Source organism: Medicago sativa, chromosome 5 (assembly GCF_051527215.1).
Source record: "Medicago sativa cultivar Bolivia chromosome 5, Bolivia_mono, whole genome shotgun sequence".
In the NCBI taxonomy this organism is placed as follows: domain Eukaryota; kingdom Viridiplantae; phylum Streptophyta; class Magnoliopsida; order Fabales; family Fabaceae; genus Medicago; species Medicago sativa.
The window spans coordinates 8,867,063-8,879,980 of record NC_140753.1 but is presented as its reverse complement, the minus strand read 5'-3'; the positions used below and the strand labels follow the sequence as shown (position 1 = coordinate 8,879,980).

The 12,918-nt window shown below is 33.9% G+C and overlaps 3 protein-coding genes across 3 annotated transcripts; 1 reads left to right on the top strand and 2 right to left on the bottom strand.

Annotated features, from left to right (window-relative positions):
• The first annotated feature begins 5,434 nt into the window (after window positions 1–5,434).
• On the top strand, window positions 5,435–7,976 carry LOC146919751 (F-box/RNI-like superfamily protein). Its single transcript, XM_085713172.1, has 5 exons — window positions 5,435–5,734; window positions 5,867–6,013; window positions 6,616–6,751; window positions 7,295–7,393; window positions 7,593–7,976. Exons 1-5 carry the CDS (start codon window positions 5,646–5,648, stop codon window positions 7,755–7,757), a joined length of 636 nt encoding a protein of 211 aa, XP_085569298.1. The 5' UTR covers window positions 5,435–5,645; the 3' UTR covers window positions 7,758–7,976.
• LOC146919750 (PI-PLC X domain-containing protein At5g67130-like) lies at window positions 7,866–10,782 on the bottom strand. Its single transcript, XM_085713171.1, has 8 exons — window positions 10,510–10,782; window positions 10,154–10,291; window positions 9,953–10,051; window positions 9,563–9,866; window positions 8,982–9,205; window positions 8,793–8,879; window positions 8,184–8,646; window positions 7,866–8,033 (listed from the first exon to the last, which is right to left on the bottom strand). Exons 1-7 carry the CDS (start codon window positions 10,714–10,716, stop codon window positions 8,455–8,457), a joined length of 1,251 nt encoding a protein of 416 aa, XP_085569297.1. The 5' UTR covers window positions 10,717–10,782; the 3' UTR covers window positions 7,866–8,033; window positions 8,184–8,454.
• A 531-nt stretch (window positions 10,783–11,313) lies between these two features.
• LOC146919749 (uncharacterized) lies at window positions 11,314–12,609 on the bottom strand. The gene is made up of 2 exons (XM_085711067.1): window positions 12,065–12,609; window positions 11,314–11,980 (listed from the first exon to the last, which is right to left on the bottom strand). The coding sequence occupies exons 1-2, from the start codon at window positions 12,607–12,609 to the stop codon at window positions 11,314–11,316; spliced, it is 1,212 nt and encodes a 403-aa protein (XP_085567193.1).
• Window positions 12,610–12,918: the final 309 nt, after the last annotated feature.

Sequence of the window (12,918 nt, the reverse complement as noted above, 5' to 3'; positions counted from 1 at the left end):
CAAAGTCAAAGTCAAAATATTTTAAAACGCTTGTTTATAATCTATTTTTATTGTTTGGGGCACCAACTTTTGTCACATGAGACAGTTTTTGTCAAATAAAAAAAAAACTTTTGTCGCTTTCAGTTTTTTTTCCGTTCAGGTCTTTTTTCAATTTTTATTATTATTTCAAATTATAGATACGTATTTATGTAGAGTGAATAGTCAACTTTCTCCCTGAATTTGCAAGGACCAATCAAATTTGTCCCCCAATTTGTCAAAATAGTCAATTAGTCCTTGAATTTGTCAAATGTCAATCAATTTCATTCCTCCGTCAAGTTGGGGTTTTAACGGTGTTGACGTGGGCTGTTAATTACCACTCATGTGGCTTGCCATGTCATATGCCACACAAGCAGGGACTTATATACCGAAAGTGAAAAAATTTCCAAGGACGAATTTGATTGAAATGCATAAAATCATTGGCTTGTTCATGGCTGTTATACATAGGCTCTTTCTTCCCTGAATCTATAAAATTGGAACCCTAATTTTTCAATCTCTAATCTACAGTCCAAAATCCCCAAAATTTCTTCCATTAATTAACAACCATTTCTTCCCCGATTCTGAAAACTTCAAACCCTAATTTGTTTTGATTGAATATGAAATCCAAAATCCTCAAAATTTCTTCATTCAAAATTGTTCAAATTGAATCTGAAATGATGGGTGGTGGGTGTATGGGAAAAACAGTTTAATGATGATTGATTTTGATTTTCCTTTGAACAGGATGATGATGATAATAATTGTGAGTTTTTTGTCTGGGTTGATGAAGCTAAAGAACTAGAATACTATAAAAAGAATGGAATTGGTGTTGGTCAGGGGAGAAATAAGCCATAATCTAAACAGGTCTCATTCATCACTTCTTTGGAAATTCTGGTGTTGGGATAAGCTCCATGAATTGGGGTTGAGTCCATAACCAGGATATGATACTCTAATAAGTCCAGGAGTAGTTGGATGTGCTGGAGCAAGACCCCTCACTGGTGTTTGCTTAGACCTCTCAATTAAAATAACTGATCCTCTTGTACCATACCTCCTTATACTTACTCCCTGCAGTAAAATTTTCAATCAAATCAGTCCCTAAATTATTACAATTACTAGCAAATCGATCCTTATATTTTGTGACAATAGTGCAAAACTATCAGTCATACATGTCCAGCCACGACTTCATTTGCAATAACATTGATGACAAACACTTCCTCATTAGCAACAACATTAACAACATTTTGAACCTAGTCATCATTTCCTTACACCTCATTAGCAACAACATTTTATTGCACCTCATTAGCAACTACAGTTTTAGCATTTTGAACCTGATCATCATGCTCTCCCAAGCTCCTCCCTATCTTCAGAAGATAATGGTACAAGTTTAGCCTCGTCATTATCCACCACATGTTGTGCATATATTTCCACTACATTCACATTAGCCCTTGCAACTTGCACCATATCCAAAACATGTTTATCAGTACTCAATGGATTCAAGCAAATATTGAGATCAGAAGCAGCACCTTCATACGGCTTCAAGTACCACAATTTAGAAACCTTGAAGTATCCTCTGCAATGTTTCACCATCATTTCAATGTCCCACTGACATAACTCATTTGTTTCCATTTTTTCCCAAACACAGAATTCACCACGAACATATTGAAGCCTCTGATACATCTTGCTCTAAGCCCCCACCATGATGGAGGATTAGCGTGATATTTTCTTCCATCCTACGGATTTTGGGAACATTAGTCATAATCATAAACAAAACAACAACATAATGCAAATCAGAATTCATTAACATAGAGAATGTACCCTTTTTAGAAACTGTGTTAATCAACCACTAATTCCTTCATTACTTATCTCTTTTTTTTTTTTTTGAAAGGTTCATTATTTATCTCATGTTCATCAATTTTAGTAACCAATAATTAAAACAACAAATTTTTAAGTTATAAACTAAAAACCCTAAAATGGACTCAAACCCTAGTAAACATGTGACTGTGTGATCAACAAAGCAAGCATCAAATGAAGTTTAAACATAAAAACGAATGGATAAAAATGAAAACGAAAATGAAAAAAAGGTCACAAAAAATGAAGAAAACGAACAGGAACGGGTTTACCTTCGCAGACGACGAAATCTTCCTTCAAAACGACACTTCGAACGTTGATCGATGAAGATGATGAGAGATGAGGACGATGATGGTTTTAGCGGAAAGGAGAAGAGTCAAGGACCGGTTTGATGTTTCTGAATAAAATGTGAGGATGGAAAGATGGGTAAAAGAGGAAAAATGAAAAAATTGGAAGTGAATAGTGAAATTTGAATTGTTTCAATCAAAGTGGTCCTTGTACATGTGGAGGACTGTAGGACACGTGGATATCACATTACAGCATGCGGATTGACACATCAGCCTCACTAATGGAGAGATTGGACGCATGGATGAATTTGATGGACGTCCGTTAAATTCAAGAACTAATTAGCTATTTCGATAAAATGGGGGGACGAAATTGATTGGTCCTTACAAATTCGTGGACAAAGTTGGCTATTCACTCTATTTATGTATGAATGTCTCCAATTTATCAGTCGATTCAACAAATAAGTTTTGTGTGTGTATATAATGATGATGATGATGCTGATCATAATAAGATACATTTTGGTTTTATAAAATAATATTATAATATATTTTTTGTCAAAAAAATAGTAATAATAATAATAAAATAATAATATATTTGCTTCTTCGTATAAAAAATAAAGTAATAATATGCATAAGGAATCAACAGATTATGACTTACTCCCGGGAAAATTCTTGGGTGGTCTTGGACCAAGAATATGAATTTGGTCACATCCAATCAATGAATGACACCCCACAACAATGAGAGAGAAAAAAAAACTAAAAAAAGAAGAAGAAAGAAATTGGCAATGCTTTGGTGTCTAGTGACCAAATCAAAGTTTTTGGTCATGTGACCACCTAAGACTATCTCCTTACTCCCGTGGGTGACTCGCTGGGTGGTATCGTGATAAGCATGGATGAAAATTTTACTATTTTTCGTTTTTGACTTTTTTCCTTTTTTTTTTCTCTTTCTTTTTAGCTGTGAAGCCCCGATACTTCAAAATGGATGACGTATCGTATCCCCTGCGTATCCTGCACCGATACCTGCCCGATACTTTCCGATACGTATCCGGAGAGTATCCAAATATTAAATTTTATTTTTTAAAAAAATAATTATCCGATACTTTCCGATACATCCCGATACTCACGGATACTTGTGTTTTTTTATATTATTTTGATTTCTGTTTTTTTTTAAAAAAATAAGAATAAAACATTATATTGTACAAGTTAGTTACATATTAGTGTTAACTCTTAGTACTGATGTGTTCTTTTATGGATATAGTGCTTCTTTTTTGGATCGAAATAATATAGCACTAACAATGTTCCTTTTGAATATAGTGTAGCATTGATGTATAGCACTGATGGTGCTCTTTTTGGTATATATTGCGTATGTAATTGACTAATGACCACTCTCTTAATCGTCAATATTATTTATATTTATGTTAATGTGCTATGAGCCTGGTTTCCTGTGTTTGTTAATGTATTTGCATATTAAAAAAATGGTTATAATTATATTGTACATTTAATTATATAATTTTTTTATTAACGTATCCCAGCCGTATCGTATCTTGATTTTTGAAATTTTCCCGTATCGGTGTATCGGTGCAGTATCGTATCCGTATCGTATCTCGTATTCGGGCTTCACAGCTTTTTAGGTAATGGAATAATTCTTATATAGACATATAAAGACATATAAAGAGGCCGTTAATTTACACCCATCTAAAAATATTAGGTGTAAATTAGCAAGTTACACCCACTTATATTTTACTAAAACACAATTTTGTTTCTATTCTAATTAAATATAAATAGAAGGGCAGTTTGTAATTATCTTAAGGAATATCCTTAAAAAAAGAAACAAAAAAGACAATGATATGTTTAAGGTACAAAACATGTAAGACCATCCACAATGGTGGATGCTTCACCTATTTAACACCACATTAATAGGCACCCCATTGTGAAGTATAATATGGGTGCCTATAGAGAATGGTGGCTATAGAAGCATCATCTCTCTCTTCATTTTTCGCGGGTTCCATTTAATAAATTTTAATAAAATAAATAAAATTTTGTTGAAATTTAATGATATAGAATTATTTGTGTGACCTACTTAATAATTTCTTTTGTGGTGCTTGGTTGGAGAAAATTGGTGTTTATTAAGTATTATCATAAAATTAATGATGTGGACACTAGGCACGCATTTAAGCACCCAATTTTGTGGATTGACTTAATAAACTTTTAAGGAAACAATATTTGGAATAATGAAGTGTGTAAATTAGTGAGATGGGTGTAAAAAATTTGATAAAATTTATAAAAATGAGTGTTTTTAATGGTTGCTTCAAAAGGGAGAGACCATAACAGGTTGAGTAAGAAATAGGAGAGAACAAACATGAGAAATTAATTACAATGAAATGAGAGAGTTTAAATAATTAAATAAAGATTTCCTATTTTGCTTAAAACTTTGAAGGGTTAATTTAGTTTTTTTACTGAAAATCCAAAATTCACAAAATATTAATGTCGAAGGGACCAAATTGAACCAAATCATTTACATGTCAACATTTTTTTGGGTTGACATATGTAGTTGACACATTATCATCTTTAAACACTTCATTGTCTTTAATGGACATGTCAACAACTAAAGCATCAAACTTTGATTAATTTCATGAATGGTCTAATTTTTCCCTTATATAAAATCGTCGGGAGCTAATTTAGATATTAATTTTCGTATACGTGAACACTTCGGTACTCTAAAATTTTGTTGAATATGTACCATCATTCATTTATTATGTTATACCATTTTTTATATCTAATTATTTTAAAATAAAATTTAATTTTTGATTTAATTTTACCTACTAAATACCAACATTCAACTAGACTCGAGGGTTTTTGTCAAAAAAAAAAAAAAACTAGACTCAAGGGTTCCTTCAAAAAAAAAAAACTAGACTCAAGGGTATCCAAAAAAAAATCTTTTTTTACTAAATTGACCCCTTTTAAATTGTGAAAGACTAAGTTAAGTCTTAAATATTAAATAAGATAAGATATAATGTACCCTTGCCGCAAAAAAAAAAATAATAATAATACATCCATGACCCATCTATGGCCCCCAAACTCACACCGTTAAAAAGACAAGAAACAATCAAGATTCAGAATCTGTTGTAACCATGTTAACAGATTCTAGCATTTGTGTGTAAATAAAAACAGTAAATATCACAAAAAATTTAAATAACAAAAGGAAAAAGACAAAAAAGAACAAAAGTGGATAGACACGTAGGAGGGAAGTTATGTAACAAAAAAGGACAAGATGAAACGATGACGAAAACATGAGGACACTTTTTCATGCTATGCCTTGTTAGATTGAATTATTATTGTTGTATTAAACAAGAAACTAACTTAGCGGAACCAAAAGCCATTTCAAACACGCATAACATAGTTTAAGGTTGAGAAAAATTAAGTACTATTGAAACAATAAGCTTATATAGTTGAATTTAATTTGCTTTATTTTGTAAGTGGTGAATCAATAGAATCTTCTTTATGGAACTTGAGGCTGAGATTGATCGTTTGCCTATTGACTTGTTGGCTCATATTTTTGTTCTATTCACTTCCTTCACTGATTTGGCCCAGTAAGTATATTCACTTGTATATGAATCATACTATATAAATTGTCACAAAAAAAAAAAAAATGAATCATACTATATAAGGTTTTTTTTTCATTGATTAATGTTTGTAGTATGTATTGTGTATGGTTTTGTAAGGGCAAGCAAGGTTTGCAAGAAATGGAAACAAGGGGTGAAGGAATCTTTGGCAAGGAGACAGAATCTTAGTTTTGCTGGTTGGAAGATGGATGATGATTCCACCTCTAGACTTGTTTCTCATGCCTACAATCTCAGAAAACTTGATATGTAAGTTTTTCTTTTCATGATTATAATAATTCTATGTCCCTTTGTTTTTATGGTCTTTGTTTAAATATCAAAGTCAAAAAGTTTAGTATTGAATTTATGAATTTGGAGATGGATGATAAATATTGAGTGTATGAGGAATTGAATTGAAAATTTAATGGCAACTAGTCAATTACCCCCGCAAGAAGTTTGATAACATCTTTGTTTTGGGATAGTTGGATACTTAACTCTATGGACATTCTGCTTTGTTTGAAACTGCATAACCTTTCATAGTTGCGAGTATGTTAGGTTGAGTCTCAACTCAATAAACACTATGTAATCCATCATTAACTAATATAGACTCTTAATGTATCACCTCGCACTCGAAACTTGACATCTGAGACATGATCCGAGTAGTCTGATAACTAGCGGCCTAACAGATCTATGATATATTCTGATATCATTAGATATGCATTCGTGTCAGGTCTAATTTAGCCTCGCATAAACATGCCATATATAATGAGTTAGATTGCTTGTCATCAAACACAAGCAGATAGGATATGGTTGTGATTGTATGATGTCAAGCATCCATGCCATTATTTATTTGTCTTAGTTGTATTTTTCAGACCAAGGAGCCGCTGGAGTTGTCAAATAACAGATGCCGGACTTATCAGAATATCATATGCGAAGTGTATCAGCAATCTTACATCCATATCATTATGGGGATTGACTGGCATCACAGATGAAGGAGTTGTAAAACTGGTATGTCACCGTCGCTGTATTGTTTCTGAAACTTAGATTCCTCGGGTTTTGGAGATTATGCATAGATCTTCCTGTTTTAAATTTTGCAAATTTTGGTTTTCTGCAAAATAAGATGAATTTTATTTTAAAGGAGGATTTGGTGTTTGGATCTCTTGTAGCGTTCCACACGGTGTTTGGATTTAGTAGTTGTGGTAATTAATAACAGTTAGGATTTGGTGTTTGGATCTTCGGCAGTATTGCACACGGTGCAACACCTGCACGGACGTTGGATCACAGTTAAAAAATATGTGTTTGATCTAACAACCCTGCAGCCGTTGCACCGTATGAAGCGCTGCAGGGAATCCAAGTCTGGGAATTTGAGGTTCTTCGTTGTTCACAAACTAGATTGTACATGGTGATAGTACTCTGGCATTCGCCAGGTTGATGAATTGTTAACTTTGGTCATTGGGTGTTGTTACCATATCTTTTGCAGACTAAATCAATGAAACTGAATAATTCTAATGTTAATTCCCTTTGCTTCTTTGATGGCAATTGTTCTAACAGATATCCAGAACTAAGTCTTTACGGCATCTGAATGTTGGTGGTACATTTATCACAGATGAATCTCTATTTGCCATTGCAAGAAGTTGTCCAAAAATGGAGGTAATTTGTAAAAAATTGGATGTTAGGTTGTGTGAAATTTTTCTCCTTCTTCCTTAAAAAGAGAATATTAACTTTTATATTTCTATTATTGGTTTTAACTTGTAAGTGTTAATTACATAGTACATTAATATGATGACATATTCTGGTATAACATTACACAAATCCATGACATATCTGATTGTTTCTTGTTCTTGTTCAGACCATTGTTCTATGGAGCTGTCGTCATGTAACTGAGAATGGCCTTATTGCCCTAGTTGATCAATGCCTCAAGCTCAAATCAATGAATGTATGGGGATTAAGAGTTCCTGTGGATTGCCTTAACAATTTACTTATCATGAGTCCAACTCTACAAATAAAAATCTAAAACAGGATTGCATCTATAGAATGATGTCCAAGTTAATGATTTTAACAGTGGTATTTTTCACTGTTATTTTTTCTAATGTACAGATTGTTTCCATCTTGTATTCTTAAATTTGATTCCTGAAAAGATGAATATATCAATATTCTTTCTTGAATAATGTACAGAACATTATGTTGCTGTTTATCATGTTCTAATTTGTACTCTATCAAGAGTTTACAACAATCATGATATTGCAAAATCGTTTAAATGTTGTTGACTAGTGATTTCTTGGTACAAAACCTGAAAGACAACAAGGGGAAACATTACAAATATTAGTGAGACGACTATTAATACATATGCAACTATTTTATCAAAAAACATATTATGCACATGCAACGACAGATAAGTAAAGGATGTGTACATGTCTAGAATGCCAAGCATACAACATACCTGAACTTTTCCTGATAATTCTTGGCCTCTCGCGGTCTTGGTTACTATCTACCTCAGATAACTTCTCAGATTCTTTGATTATAGCCTCAGCTATGCTGATTTTTTTTTTTACCTAATTTTCTAACCTCTAAAGTCTAAACAGTTCCATATGCCATTTCCAGATTGAGGCAATAATCCATTATACATACTAAGATACTAGAAGCCCCTTCAAGAGATGATCTCGCATATGATATGCAAATATGAAATAACAATACCAGAAACTCATCTTGAGTCATCGAAATTGCAACATAACTGCAGTAAGCAGGAAGTAAAACAAGAGAAAAAGCGAACAATTTGGAGAATGGACAGGTGAAGCTGATCTAACAGAAAACTGAACATAACCACTATAGCTCCCAGCAGTGTTGGTCATTGGACTTGTACTTGGTACAGAAATGTTCTTGCATGATCCAAAAGGTGCTCCCACCTGGAAAATTGGAGAAATCATGTAATTATATCATTGCCATAGTTTTTTCAATCAAAATGCACTGGGAGAAGTTGTGCAATATAGAAATTAATCGGAATCAAGAAGAAAGTTCACAATACGTATTTGGATAAGGAATGCAAACAAACCTGGCAAGCAGTGACTGTACTGCATCCGCACAATGCGTGTCCATTTATTCTATCCACAATGTCAAAGACACCACCACCGTCACTTCTCTACATTAAATTCCATTCATAATTCCAAAATGGATTAGTGAGGTTGAAATATTTTTCATTTTTATTGAATGTGAATCGACAAAACAGAAGAACAAAGAATACCATGTAAAAATTAACTGCTATGAAGTTCGGTAGCACATTCCCCGCAGTTTTATAACATGTATTCACCATATCTGCAAGTGGAGCTGAATTCTCTTTGCACGATTCAGCTTCGACCGGAGTTGTTGGAAAGTAATTCTGCAAGAAAAGTGACGCAGTTCTTGAATTTAGTGGTTTCGATTCTTTTCGATGTGGACAAGAACCACGATGAACTCCAGGGTCTCCAGCTGAAAGTAGGTGAAACACGAGATTGTCAAATTTGTCATTTCGGGTTGTTTGGATTGGCTTATTTGAGTTTATCTACTAGCATAGGTGTTTGTGAAACTGTTTGAGAGAGCTTATGGAAACAGCTCACGACATGTCCATAAGTTGTTTTCAGCTTATTTCCATAAGCTCTCCAGGATAGCTAAGGAAAAGTGCTTGTTATAGCTTATATGAAAACAGTTGGACTTTAGATATCTTTTGTTATAGAAACAGCTTATAACAACCACTTATATGACAAGTACTTAGTTAAAGTTGTTTATCCATACAGCATTATGATATATAGGATAGATATCCATGTAGCAAAAGGACATCGCACTTACATTCATTTTCAATCATGTACCTCCACTGATAAGCTATTCCTTCTTCAGCTTCCTTTGAAGCATCAGAAGTGAAAACAAGAAGCCGTCGATTTGTTTGAGCCATCTGTGTTATAGTAGGCCAATCTTCACCGTTTTTTGGCATATCAGACACAGGGAACAAATATTTATCAAGACCAGCATTTATGAATAGATTAATCAACGCCTTTGGTGTACGCACATAGTCTTCAATTACAATGGTAACAATCTCCATTGGATTTTCAGTCAAAAATGCTTCCACTTCTTTCAAAGTGTTTATTGCAGGTTGCTGAAAACAAGATTAGACACATTACAACAACAAAAACAGATTCAGATATATTCAAATAAATAATAAAGAGAGTTCGATAAGATTACAAAGGCTGTGAAGTTGTAGCATTGTCCTTGAAATGAATGACATAGCCAAATATCATTCTGGAAGTCATACATATCCAACATCAATCCTCTAACTCCATTCTAAAACAACATTCACCAAAGAAATGTATAATAAGAATCACAAAAGAAAATAACCAAACAATATTTTTTATTTAAAAATAACAAAGCAAAATAAATAAATACCCTCAATTGGTTAGTAACAGTGTCTTCTTGATTATAAAAAGTAAGTCTTTGAACTCCATTCAAAGAGGGTGCATCCATTATGCTAAATGAATTATGTGTCATGATCCATGAGTATTTGTTGAAGGGCAGCCCATTTACCTATATAAGTTAGTTAGTTAGTTTGTTACAAGGGAGTAAGGGACGGTTAAAACGCGAAAAACATATTCGACATGTAGGTAAGTAAAGTTTGGTCAAGAATTGTTCCACAGGTTGGACTCAAACACGAAACACGGGTTTTCCTGAACAATTCGTCCTTAACAAAGAAACAGATGTTTAAAAAATAAAAGAAACATGGGGATTGAATCTGAGACACTTACAATGGATGTTACAGGGGTGGCTTGGCCTCTGGTGCAAACAGATCGAGTCCTCCTACTTAAACCAGGACAATGGCCACAATAGTAGCCTGTACCACAATCTGTAGCAGCTGAACATGCTTCTACAACCTTTGAATTATGTGGTGATAATAAGTAGATGCATAGCATAGGGAAGAAAAACGAAAAGGAAGTAAATTTGGAAATTTTCATTGAAGCAGGGGGAAGAGGTGGGGAAGAAGGAAGAGAAGAGCAAGGGAAAGAGGTATTTGATGATATGAGGGTTGCACTTGCCCTGCATTTGGGTAAGGGAATTTCATGAACAGATTTTACTGTGCAAGAGAAAGTTGATCTAAGACCATCTACAATGGTTAAACAACATTTTTTGTTTAAACATCCACTTTTTCACTTCCCAACACTCCACATCATTTTCTCTCTCTTCCACCTAAACATTAAACAAACATTCACAAATAACCATCTCCAATGGTTAAACAACATTAAACAATCTACCCCACCAACACTCTACCCCACCACTTTTTTAATTCATATTCTTATTTAATTTTATTATTTAATTTTATATTTTTATATTTTTAATTACATAAAAATAAAAATATCAATTATAATTAAATTAAAATAATATACACTTAACGATTATAATTAAACAAAATTTATTTAAATATTTAATTATTTTCTTAATTTGAAATGCAATACAAGAAACTAAGCACGCGGCACACAAATAACTTAAAATGCTAAACAATAAACTAAGCACACAACACACAAATAACGTAATTAGTACGATACAAATTATCTTCAATTCCTAAACATTCCAAACTTTGCACATATGTGCTTTACTAGATCTGCTTGCAATTGATGATGAACATTTGAATCACGCAACTCGGATCTAGCACGTACATGATTTGCAAAAGCGGGTAACACCTCGGTCGAGTATGGTGGTGGTTGCGGTGTACTAGATCCACTTTCCTCAGATTGCTCAAAATCGGTCCAGCGTTGAGAATATGTATCCCGTTCATCCTCAACAATCATATTATGTAATATGATGCATGTCCTCATGATGATACCTAAATCGCCTATGTCCCACAAGCGAGCTGGTTCACGGATGATTTTAAATCGAGCTTGAAGAACTCCAAATGCACGTTCGATGTCCTTCCGATATGCCTCTTGATATTTTGCAAATAACTTATCGGGTTCACTTTGAGGAAGTCTAATGGATTTGACAAAAGTTGGATAAGAAGGGTAGATACCGTCAGCTAGATAGTATGTCATATTATAGGGACGTTGATTCACGAAGAAACTCACACTTGGAGCCTTTCCCTGTTCCACATTATCAAACACTGGCGACCGATCTAGAACGTTTATATCGTTCAACGTTCCCGGACATCCAAAAAAGGCATGCCAGATCCATAGATCATGAGATGCAACTGCTACAAGAATGACTGTGGTGGTTCCCTTATCCCCCCTAGTAAATTGACCTTCCCATGCTTTAGGACAATTTTTCCACTCCCAGTGCATGCAGTCAATACTCCCGATCATCCCTGGGAACCCCCGCATTTCACTAACATGTAGTATTCTTTGCAGATCATCTTCGGTTGGTACTCTCAGGTACTCTTGCTCGTACAATCGTATGATTCCTTGACAGAATCTACGTAAGCACTCCAATGCTGTAGAACCTCCAATTTTGATATATTCATCGATCGCATCTGCTGCCACACCATATGCTAACATTCGCATTGCTGTGGTACATTTTGCTAAGGGAGATATACCTTCTTTATAGGCTGCATCAAATCGTTGGGTGAAGTAGTCATCACTACTTGAAAGGTCCTCAACGATTCGAAGGAAAACATGTTTTTGCATCCTGTACCGACGACGAAACATTGCATCGTCATATGTAGGCTCATTGGCAAAGTAGTCCTCAATTAGTCTTTCGTTTGCCGCTGCATGATCTCTATTGATATATTTTCTTCTACGAGATGCATTCTTTTCCTTTTCCTCTGCATTTTTTCGACGCTGAATAAATTGGTTGACCATAAAAGTGTCTTCATTATAACGGTTTTGTGTGTAGGCTTCCATATCATCAAAAGGATCCATTGATAGTTTTTTTGAAAGATTGGAAGTGGAATGAGATTTGTGATATAGGAAGTAGATATGAATGAGATTTGTGATATAGGAAGTAGATTGAGATTTGTGATATAGGAAGTAGATATGAATGAGATTTGTGATATTGGAAGTAGGTATGAGTCTCTATATATAAGCATATTGTGTGGATGACATTCTCACGAATAGTAGGTGAAATAGTTAGTGAGATTTGTGTGGTGGATATATTAAAGCAAACAGTGTGGATAATTATTAAAGCAAACATTGAGATAGTATGGGAAATAAAGTCACGGATAATTATTA